Source organism: Pleurodeles waltl, chromosome 12 (genome assembly GCF_031143425.1).
Source record: "Pleurodeles waltl isolate 20211129_DDA chromosome 12, aPleWal1.hap1.20221129, whole genome shotgun sequence".
Lineage (NCBI taxonomy): Eukaryota > Metazoa > Chordata > Amphibia > Caudata > Salamandridae > Pleurodeles > Pleurodeles waltl.
Genome location: NC_090451.1, coordinates 590,136,054 through 590,148,664, shown reverse-complemented (window position 1 = coordinate 590,148,664; position 12,611 = coordinate 590,136,054). Strand labels below are relative to the sequence as shown.

Sequence of the window (12,611 nt, the reverse complement as noted above, 5' to 3'; positions counted from 1 at the left end):
TTTTCAGGTTATATGGAACAGAAACCTCGACCCTATTAGAAAATAACTTAAATCTGTAAAGTCTACATTCATCAGGCAGCAGCTGGGATCATGTATCCACAGACTCTCTTGCCTCGAAAGAATGACCTGTACTAGTAGATGACATTAAGCAACTTCGCACTCACTGTGTTGGTCTTCAACTGCTGGATTAACTTGTCTCTTAACGGATTGTGCAAGCTCTTGTCACAGGAGAGGACATTGAAGACGTTTTCCCTCGGCCTCCAGCTATAGGACAGAGGACTTGAGTCACAACTAAAAACACAGGACTAGGGCGTAGTTCATAGTCCTTGTAGCTGTGCCGTTGTGTGTTTATTTACCTGCTAACTTCTGAGAGATTGTACAAATACGGCATCAACATCAGGAATTTTGTCGGACTTTGAATTCATTTGAAAGTCATTTGAAAGTCAATGTTGGAAAACACACAAAGGGATCTCTACAGTGCAAGAGGCTGACACACAATTACAATAAGTGTAGGAATAGATGGTAAAACCTACTTGATGATGTTTCCATTGAGCCGTTATGCTCAGCCCCTTCCATATGTTTCTGAAAAGCATTGGAATTATTGCATCAGCTATTCTTTAAGCGCACTGCACTGTACTAGATTAAGAGCACCAAAAATGCAGGTTGTGGAGGTCTGCAAAAAATACTGATTAGTCCAACCATTGCAGTGCAATTGGTCATCGTGTTCCCATCTGCAATAGCATATGTGCAGGTTGAGCTATGCAAAATGACAGACACATACGATACAGCAAAAGAAAAGCAATTGTATTTACGGGTGATGAAAATTGTATTTGCGGGTGGTGCCCACACGCAAGACAGCCAAGTAGACAGTGGCATCAGCTCCCATTGGTCTTTTTAACTTAGCAGCACAAAATCCTTCAACTATTTTCTTCTACATTGTCAACCCTGTTAGCATAAAAACGACTGCATACTGAACTATATCCGCAATTGGTAAGGCGAATAACTACTGGATTCAGAGAACGAGATTTCGAGCCGACATAAAATAGAAAAAAAGCGTTATTTGATAATTTCATTTTTTTATTGGAATCACAGGTAGTTCTTTTAAAATAGCAAAAGGCTCTCATATAAAAATATTTTCTGCATTTACATCTCAATTATATTTTACATGATTTGTTTTTCACAATTTGAGCAAGTTCTATCTATAATCAGGCATTGAAGAAACAAAAATCCGGTGTCTACACCTAGCACCAAGGTTACCGACAAAACCAGTTCTGAACTCATATCCATCTCTGAGCCATGATTTCACAGTCTCTGGAATGTGCCATTTTCTTGTAGGTCCTGCTGCTGTCGACCTCCAAACCTTTCACAGTGATGAAACATGGGAAGATTGTGTGTGTCTTTAGAGACAAATGTTTTTAATCAAAAATAAAGCGCAGATTATGGTGTGTAGTGCCATGAAAAGGGAACAGAAGCAAAGGGCGATTGAATCGAGGTCTGGGTTTTGGCAACTCACGCAGGACCCAATGTACACCAGAACAAATGTAAGTAACAGTGTGTCCTGGCTTGCTAAGATGTATGCTCAAATAAACCATGAACCAAACAACCAATGGAAATCATTTGAGGTACCCACACTAGCTAATTTTATATCCAATTACCACAGGCAATCACAGTGCTTGAGGGAAACGGCATGTTTACACTGTGATATCGTTTTTCAGAAATAATTTTCTCTTTGCTGCCCCTCCCCATAAGTGTATTTATTTTAGAAACATCCAAAGGCACATATTCAAATAAATCTGCCTATTGATTTGTATATTAGGTAGGCAAGGGACATACTTCTAGCCAGTATATTTTACATTCTTTTGGACACCAGAGAGTAATTAGAAAGTCTTAAACTAAGGGCCTCATTATTAGGAGCTTGCACGCTGCAGCATCATGTTTTTTGATGCAGCAGCAGCGAAATCAGTGTTCTACACTGCTCCATATCTACAAACTGGTGCATTGGGTACAATGTGTCAGTGTGTAGAGGTCACATTAGACATGCGCCAGGTATAATGTATGCAGAGTAGGCATTTCCACATTAAAAGCCACGTAGAACTGACGCAGTGAAATTTAGAACTTTTCACTGCGTCACCTGTTGACTTTACTGCATCAAAATCCTTACACCTGCTCAGACCAGGCATAAGGATGGATGCAGGGCTTTTAACATGGGACTCACCTCTGTGTTCTGACGCATTGCTGCAGTTGCATGAGTTTAATGATGCAACTCCAGCAATGCGTCACTTTAGCACAAACAGATCCATCAGAATTTCTGACGCATTCATGAAAACTTGCTATTTGGAGCTCTGTATTGTAAATACAACGCTTCCACGGTGTCGTTAGGGCATTTACAACAGGCACAAGAAATCTGATGCATCGATGGTGATGCGTCAGTTCTTGTAAATGAGGCCCTAAGTGTTGAAGTGTTTAATAGTGTTGTTCAGCCAGTGATAATAAAAGGTCAACTTTCGAATGAGAGCCAAGTTTTGGAACCACAATCCATCATGCTAGAGAGGAAGATACAACTAGCAATTTGCAATACAAAACATGAATAACTACATCGGATATCCTGAGCCCCACTCACACAAACATGGGTGCCTGTGTACACAGCTTGATGGCTGTGAGAATATATCAGATTGTGAGTGCTAGGAACCGAGGGGTTAAAACTGATTGCAATTGATTTTGCAAGTCTTAACAAATACGATTTTTATTTGTCAGTAGATGACAGTGTGTGGATATAAGATATTCTATATGGTTATTTATTCATTTAAAATGATCATATGATAATGTCTGCAATAGCATTTGCTAAGGCTATACTAATCTGCACGTTCCCAATGTGCGGTATTTAAAGACAGTAAAAAAAACGGTGTACTTCCCTCCAGCCTCTTTAACAATCAAAATGTGATTTAGAGAAACAGTCCAGAATTCCCTCGTGGTTTAGAGAGGTATTTACAAACAGACGGTTAGCATGTTAGGAGATGCTAGGGCCGACTTCTACTGTCTCATTTCTTAGTGATCCAGTTTTAATTTGCATCTGTTCTTAAATATAATTTGGATCTGTAGTAAAATATGGGGAGAGGAAGATAAACTGCATGTCACAGAATTCAGTTTGCTTTTGATTCAATCAACTCAGCAAGTGAAAGCAGAGGTTTCACAGTAGGGAAAAAACAGCACCGAATTTGAACCAGGCACACTCGAAGCTCTGCAATGTGTTAGTCGTCCTCGGGGTTGAAATCAGAGTTGCACACAACGTCAGAAAAGAGGGTAGAATCGACTAAAGTAAACGTAATTCACTGTTTCCCCCATACATTTTGCAACATATGTTGCAAACTTGTTCTTTAACAGTCTCGGACCCAGAGTGGCTGAGATGAGTGATGCATTTTGCATGTGGTATGATGAGGCCAGTTGAACTGTTTCTAACAGCAATCTTCCCAAACCCATGTCTCATTTTAATTCGGGGCATAAGTGAGCATTGAGAAGGTGCACATTCCTTTCCATGGCTAAAGCTGGCACAAGGTTTTCAGTGCACGTAACAAGGCATCAATGCTCATTCCGCCAGCCAGAACACTGGAAAGTCACAAACTGCCTTAATGTGTGCAATGAACATATATACATTGTACAAATTATAACCAATAACGATGCCAGCATAATCTCCAGCTACATATATATACATACAACATGAGGGCCAACCGTCAAAAACATGAACAGTTGGTCTCCAGGTCTGACAAGATATCAACATAAAACCAACAGCGCACAGTATACATAGAAGACAGGTGGAACACACTGGAATGGACGCCATTGTGATTGACAAGCGGACAGCCTGGGCTACACTACGTCCATGTAGATTTGAAGCTATGTGTTGACCTTTTTGTAAAGGAAACGCATAGTACTGGCACAGTATAGTAGTTGTCTCTTTGGTAGCCCTGGTTCATTTCTACACAGTACATTTGACACATTAGATATGAAAGTGGGTGTAAGGACTTCATAACAGTTTTTCAATCACTAAGGAAAGCTTTTTGTGTGATGCTGTCTGGTTTAAGAAGGGAGAATTAAATGACAACGGAAAGCCTCATGACTGTAGTGCCGAAAAGACATTGGTCAGAGTTTACTGCTGCGTAAAGGTGTAGGCCCATGGCTTTTTCTGCGAAGCAGGAATGCAGCCTAGATTAAGGCACAAACTCGGAATGGAAACACCTGCATGATGCTACTTCGGATAGGTAGCGCGAGTAGAGTGTTTCAATCGAAGATAAGCCATGAGAAGAAGTTACTCTAATTTTTAACATTGGTAGAAGGGAGCTATCGGAAGATTTTGAAAATGTCATATAGTTAGCTCTGTACGCTCCGGCCGAACTGTAAACAGCTCTTGCCTGCTTTAACTACATGCCTTCGAAGAATAATAATTACTGGCCTTATTTTTATATCTTTTTGTGAATCGAGCAGTTAGAATAAGGTATAAGATTCATAATGCATCTAAGTTTGATCAAAAAACCTTCACACTGAACAAAAGGTATTGAGGAAAACCAAAAATGTAACACAATCTGATCTCTGAGGAGGAGTACATTATGAAACCACTTATCAAACCGAGTAAACATCTCGAAATGTAATGGCTAATTTAGAATCAGACTCCCAAATGAGTCTTTCTGTGTAGAATTTGTGACTTCCACAAAAAGGTTCTTGTTGCCTTGTTTCAAGATAGCAAATACGGTATGTAGTCAACCAGAAAAACTAGGTAATTCAAGTTATTCCAAACACACTACAGTGGTAATGCGCAACACACATGTGGCTTTCAAAGCAGTGTGGACTGCTCTGCATCGTCCTCAAGGCCTATGCCACTGACGTGCCGCTGACGCCCGTCCTCGTCACGACGCCGGTACTGCAGGAACTCCTCCTTTAAAGCTGCGCAGCGTGCTTCAGGGCTCACCAGGGTATGGGAGCGAGAGAAGTCGAGTACGTCCAAGGATAAAGAGTTACCAGCGGTGCCTTCATCAATGGGGGGAACCTTCAAACCTAGAAAGAAGCAAAAGATATTGAAAATGAACATGGATTGGCTACTGGTTTAACCCCATGTTGATTCTGGAGCACTCTTAAAAATTAAAAAGCTTGTTGTAGCCTGACTACTGATGTGAAATAGTGAACAACGAAAAAGAAAACCAAAAGGTACAATCACACGGTTAATTGACGGCAATTGCCTCAGAATCTGCACACACAGGTTTTAGGGCACCATCTGTGAATCTATGCTCATGGTCATATCACCCATAAAACTCCACTAACATGCCTGTCAATACGAGTGGGCATGTGCTCACATATCTGTGAACCTATCCTCACTTGCACCACAGGAGAATCTGCATTCAAGCATACTTAGGTCACCTGTCTACCTGCATTGAGTGGGTGAGCCGCCTCCTCTCAATATAGCATTTAGGGCCTCATTTACAAGAATCTGATGCATCGTCATCTACGCGTAAGATTTCATGTGCCTGCTGCACATCCCCCAACGATGCCATGGATGCACTGTATTTACAATACAGAGCTCCATGGCGCACATTTTCACAGATGAGTCAGAATTTCTGACGCATCTGCTGGGGTTAAAATGACGCATTGCCGGAGCTGTGTCGTTAAACTGATGCAACTCTAGCAATACGAGCAGTGTTCAATAGGATAAAGTCAATTTTACACCTGCTCTGAACAGGCAGTAATAACGCAGTGAAGTCGTAGCATGATGCAGTGAAAAGCTGTAATTTTCACTGCGTCAGTTCTACATGGCTTTTTCAGAGGGAATGCCTACACTGCATACATTATACCTGGCACAGGTAAAATGCGACAGAGAGCTTTATAAACTGAAGCATTGGGCCCTAAGTGGCAGTTTGTAATGACAGAGCGGTGTAGTGCACTGCTAGCACCACCGCTACATTAAAAAAAATGACACAGCAGTGGAGCAAACGGCTTGAAAATGAGGCCCTAAGAGTGCCCTTCCACCCAAACACACATAACATGCATAAGCCGCCATTCCTGCTATATGTTCTGCTGGTAGATGACGAGTGAACTCATAAATGTTCTCATTATGTCTCAGGCCCATTGGAAGGGCATTAGAGTCGCTGATTATCCCCTCCCAACAGAAGACTTTTAACAGGACTGACCTTCAGGTGAGACACAGTTCTCCAAGTATTAACACACTGAAGTTACATACATAAAACGCAAATCTGTTACTTATGTAGTGCACACAATGCTCTGCCCGATACAACATTAAACTTCTAAGCTGAGTTATGACACTTCAAACCGCTGAATTACACAATCCCCAGCAAGTGCATTGATCACCTCAGTTGTCTGAACACTCCACCACAGTTCAAGTTAAAGACAGAGTTCATGCAGTATATTTATCATATATAAAGTCAGTAGTAATCCTTCTGTTATGTTTAAGACGTAATGGCAGCAACTACTTGGATGTCACTGAAAGAGAAGGGTTTTTGAAGCCTAAAATTGCTAAACCTATGCTCTATCCTCGACATGGATGCACTCATTTAATATTCTTGTTCTTCTTCATCATCCTCATCAAATAGTTTAATACAGATTAGCGAAACATCAACAAAACAGCCTTAACATAACGCCAATACAAAATATGGCATATTAATTTATCACTTGTTCCAAAACACCAATTTGTAAGTTAAAAACACATATGCTTTCTCAGTAAAATCATTCAACAACTGTTGTATAATTTTTTTCGAAGCTAAAACTCTCCCAACTATCCAGTAGACATTCTTCCTCCTCAGACTTCTTAATGTATATAATAGGATGTAACACAAAACTGAACTTTCGTACAGTCATTATTCTTACATAGGCTTCATGCATATCATCCATTACATCTAAACTCGACAAAAATAGTTGTAACCCATTTATTCCATACATTGATATACAGGGGCAGAAAAATAGAGGAAGTGTATCCTATTTTGGATAATTTCAGAGAAACAGCAATTCCTAGACTGTGCCTTGCCCCAACTCACTGTGAAAGACCTCAAGATATATATATATATATATATATATATATATATATATATATATATATATCTCTCTCTCTCTCTCTCTCTCTCTATATATATATATATATATATATACATACACATAAACTAATAATAGCTAGGACCAGGTTTCCATAGAAAAAACTTTTTTTGACTTGCCTAAATCTTTGGCGTAGTTTGGCAAATCTTCCCAAACATTTCCCCAAAAAAGTGTGCCAGTGATTCTTGTTGCACATAGAAAGTTTCAGGGTGATTCGTCAAGCGGGGGCTGAGAAAAATAGAATCAGGGGGTCAACAACCATGCGCTTCCCATGTCAATTCCCGTAGGTGTTTTAAACACAACTACAGCCTGAATCAATAGAGGAATTACACCAAATTTGGCAGAAAAGTAGGCTTCAATATGCAGATTGCACTTGTTATTATTTGGGTGTAAATCCATTCAGTAGTTTATGAAAAAATTAAAGGGGAAATACATTTGTATATTTAGGGCCGTAGATCTGTTGCAACGTTTTCACGGCAATCGCAGCATATTCGCGCATGCGCGTGCAAATAGGAATGCTGGGATTGGCTGGCCGCAACCTGATTAGAAAGTTGTGCCCGCCATTTCAGGTAACGGGACATGGTCCCCGGGGCTAAAAAATAAAAGCAAAAGTGCTATAAGGGGTCAGGATGGAGGTACCCTCATTGCAGGACTGTGATATAGGGTCTTTGAGGGTGAAATTATGACCTTATAATGATATTTTTCACAATGTGCAATATTTGTAAATATGCATGAAGCTCAGTGCTGCCCCCCATTTAACATTGCAAAGAATTCACAATTATCGCCGAAATTGTTTAACAAAAATAAACAATCACAGACTCATTCATACACTAATTCATTCACTTATAGATACACTCAGACTCATGTACCCACTTACAGAACCCCTGAGACCTTCCTGAACTCACTCATAGACCTACTGAGACCCTCATGCACCCACTGACAGACCCACTCAGACCCTCATGCACCCACTCACTGACCCAGACACTCATGCACACTTTCACAGACCCACTCAAACACTCATGCACCCATTCACAGTCCCAGTCAGACACTGAAGCACCCGCTCAGACCCTCATGCACTCACTCACAGACCCACTCAGACCCTCACGCACCCACTCAAAGATCCACTCAGACTATCATGCACCCACTCACTGACACACCCACTCACCTAGCCACGGAGACACTGACGCACCTACTCACAGACCCACTCAGACTCGCATATCCACTCACAGACCCATTCAGACTCTCACTCACCCACTCACAGACACTCAATGACAGACCCATATAGTGCTTTACGTGATGTAATATGTCATGGAATTTAAGATGTCATCAGTGATGTCACTGACCATGTCATGAGGGATGTAATATGTGAGGTCATAAGCAGTACCTTAAGGGGGCACAAGTTATAGTTAGCTCAGGTAACTAAAACTGCTGAATTTCACTGGTTTTGGATGAGTGAAATGTGAGCCTCACTATAACGTCCCTGTAACCTTTGTTTTTTTCAGTGCATATATATATATATATATATATATATATATATATATATTCCCACATATATATTCACACATATATATACACACACACACACATATATTCACACACATATATATATGCATATATATACACACACACACATATATATGCATATATACACATACACACACACATATTCACACACATATATATACATATATATATACACACACACACACTTATGCATATATATATATATATGTATATACACACACACATATATATGCATATATATATATACATATGTATACACATACACACACACACATATATATATATATGTATGTATATATATATATATATATATATATATATATATATATATATATATATGGAAAATGTCACTTCCCAGTGTCAATCTGTTCGTGGCATGTTCTGCTGTAGATTCACATGCTGTGCATTAGTCCACCATCTAGTGTTGGGCTCGGAGTGTTCCAAGTTTTTTTTTCTTCAAAGAAGTCTTTTCAAGTCACGGGATCGAGTGACTCCTCCTTTATGGTTCCACTGCGCATGGGCATCAACTCCATTGTTAGATTGTTTTCCCGCAGAGGGTAAAGGAACGAGTGATAGAGTATATAGGTATAAAATAAGAGATGTCCATGCAAATGTAAACGTATCTACATATGTACAAATGTTTGTAACTTAAACGACTACAGGCTTCCGGGGAGGAGGGAGGGTGCTTGTAAACCTGCAGCAGAACATGCCATGAACAGATGTACACTGGGTAAATGACATTTTCCGTTCAATGGCATGTGTAGCTGCAGATACACATGCTGTTTGTCGTCCCATAAATTAGCGGTGGTCAGCCTGAAGGAGTTGCTTGAAATAATGTTCTTAGAACAGCTTGACCTACTGTGGCTTGTAGTCATGATAATACATCTACACAGTAGTGTTTAGTGAATGTATGTTGTGTTGACCATGTAGCTGCTTTACATATTTCAGCCATTGGCATATTCCCTAAAAAAGCCATTGTTGCACCTTTTTTCCTTGTAGAATGTGCTTTGGGAGAAACTAAAAGCTGTCTTTTTGCTTTAATATAGCATGTTTGAATGCACCTTACGATCCATCGTGCTAAACCTTGTTTTGATATAGGATTGCCTGTATGTGGTTTTTTGAAAATCTACAAATAGTTGTTTAGTCTTTCTAAATGGTTTAGTTCTGTCTATATAGTAGATTTAAGCTCTTTTGATGACTAATGTATGTAGAGCTCTTTCTGCCATAGAATCTGGCTGTGGGAAGAAGACTGGCAGTTCCACTGTTTGATTTATATGAAATGGTGATACAACATTTGGTAGAAATTTTGGATTTGTTCTTAGTACAACCTTATGTTTGTACAGTTGGAAGAAAGGTTCTTCAAGAGTAAAGGCTTGGATTTCACTTACTCTTCTTAAAGATATAATTGCCACTAGGAAGGCAACCTTCCATGTTAGAAATTGAATTTGGCACGAGTGCATAGGGTCAAATGGTGGTCCCATAAGTCTTGTAGGCACTATATATAGATTCCAAGAAGGAACTGCTCGTGTTCTGGGTGGAATGATGTGTTTTAAACCTTCCATGTAGGCTTTAATGACAGGAACTCTAAATAAAGAGCTATGTTGTATATTTTGTAAATATGCTGAAATTGCAGTAAGATTACTTTTTATTGAAGAGAATGCTAAATTACATTTTTGTAAATTAAGTAAATAACATACAATGGCCCTCATTACGACCCTGGCGGTGTAACACCGCCAGGGCCGCTGTAGGCGGGAGCACCGCCGACAGCCTGGCGGTGCCCCGCGGGGCATTCTGACTGCGGCGCTTTGGCCGCGGTCAGAAAGGGAAAACCGGCGGTCTCCCGCCGGTTTTCCACTGCCCCTTAGAATCCTCCAAGGCGGCGCAGCGAGGGGATTCTGACAATCCCTACCGCCATCCTGTTCCTGGCGGCTCGCCCGCCAGGAACAGGATGGCGGTAGGGATTGTCGTGGGGCCCCTGGGGGCCCCTGCAGTGCCCATGCCAATGGGGCCCCTAAAAGTATTTCACTGTCTGCTTGGCAGACAGTGAAATACGCGACGGGTGCAACTGCACCCGTCGCACCTTCCCACTCCGCCGGCTCGATTACGAGCCGGCATCCTCGTGGGAAGGTCGTTTTCCCCTGGGCTGGCGGGCGGCCTTTTGGCGGCCGCCCGCCAGCCCAGGGGAAAACTCAGAATACCCGCCGCGGTCTTTTGACCGCGGCGCGGTATTTTGGAGGGGGGAATTCTGGCGGGCGGCCTCCGCAGCCCGCCAGAATTGGAATGAGGGCCAATATCTTGTATTGATGCTGTAAGAGGGTCTATATTTTTAGATTGACAGTAATATACAAATCTTTTCCATTTGTTTGGATAGCACTGTCTAGTAGTGGGTTTTCTTGCTTGCTTAATAACTTCCATACATTCTGATGGGAGTTGTAAATATCCAAACTCTGTGACCACAGGAGCCAAATTGCTAGATTGAGTGTGTTGGGATTTGGATGCCTGATTTGACCTCTGTTTTGTGTCAACAGATCTGGTCTGGATGGAAGTTTGGAGTGTGGTACTACCGACTGATCTAATAATGTTGTATACCACGGCTGACGTGCCTATGTTGGTGCTATGAGTATCATATTGAGTGAAGTTTGACGCAACTTGTTGACTAGAAACGGACGGAGTGGGAGGGGGGAAAAGTGTATGCAAATATCCCTGAACAATTGATCCATAGAGCATTGCCCTTGGATAGGGGATGTGGGTGTCTGGATGCGAAGTTTTGGCATTTTGGGTTTTCGCTTGTTGCGAACAGGTCTATGTTTGGTGTTCCGCACTTTTGAAAGTATTTTTGAAGTACTTGAGGATGAATCTCCCATTCGTGAGTTTGTTGGTGAGTTCTGCTGAGGATATCTGCCAACTGATTGTCTATCCCTGAAATGTATTGTGCTAATAGATGAATTTGGTTGTGGATTGCCCATTTCCAGATTTTCTGGGCTAGAAGGGACATTTGGGATGAATGTGTCTCTCCCTGTTTGTTGAGATAATACATGGTTGTCATGTTGTCTGTTTTGATAAAAACATTCTTCTGTGTGAGAAGAGGTTGAAAAGGTTTGAGTGCTAGAAAAACAGCTAATAACTCCAAGTGGTTTATGTATAGCTGTTTGTGTCTGACATTCCATTGCCTTTGAATGTTGTGATTCTTTAGGTGAGCTCCCCAACCAACCATTGATGCATCTGCTGTAATTATGGTCTGAGGCACAGGGTATTGAAATGGCCGCCCTTTTTTTTTTTTTTTTAGATTTGTGGAATTCCACCATTGAAGGGACATGTATGTTTGGCGGTCTATCAACACTATATCTTGGAGTTGACCGGGTGCCTGTGACCATTGTAGTGCAAGGCACTGTTGTAAGGGCCGCCTGTTCAGTCTTGTGTGGAATAATTGCAATACATGATAACATTTTCATGACAAATCTGACAGTGTATTGTTGATTTGCTTGTATTTGTGTGATTATGTTTTGGAAAGCTTGTATCCTTTGTGTATTTGGATATGCTAGAGCTTGCTGAGTATTTAGTATTGCCCCCAAATACTGTTGTATTTGTGCTGGTTGAAGGTGTGATTTTTGGTAGTTTATTAAGAAGCCTAGTGTGTGTGTAAGGTTTGTATTACATAATGCATATGATTTTGGCATTGTGTATGACTGCTAGATTTTATTAGCCAATCATCTACATATGGAAAGACATGTATATGTTGTCTTCATAGGTAGGCTGCCACTACTGCCAAGCACTTTGTGAATACCCTTGGTGCTGTTGTTATTCCAAAGGGTAACACTTTGAATTGGTAGTGTTTTCCCTGAATGACAAACCTGAGGTATTTTCTGTGTGCAGGATGGATGGGTATGTGAAAATACGCATCTTTGAGGTCTAAGGCTGTCATGAAATCTGTTTAGGTAGTAGTGGGATGACATCCTGCAAAGTTACCATGTGAAAATGTTCTGACAGGATGCAAAGATTGA

At 41.0% G+C, this 12,611-nt stretch overlaps 1 protein-coding gene across 2 annotated transcripts in view; it reads right to left on the bottom strand.

Moving 5' to 3' along the window:
- Positions 1 to 1,082: 1,082 nt before the first annotated feature.
- Positions 1,083 to 12,611, bottom strand: part of IGSF9 (immunoglobulin superfamily member 9) — a 466,550-nt gene continuing 455,021 nt past the window's right edge. For both annotated transcript variants that reach the window (XM_069217763.1, XM_069217765.1), the window contains exon 20: positions 1,083 to 5,043. In XM_069217763.1, the coding sequence (XP_069073864.1) occupies positions 4,823 to 5,043 (221 nt within the window). In that variant the 3' untranslated portion in view covers positions 1,083 to 4,822. The remainder of the gene's footprint in view (positions 5,044 to 12,611) is intronic.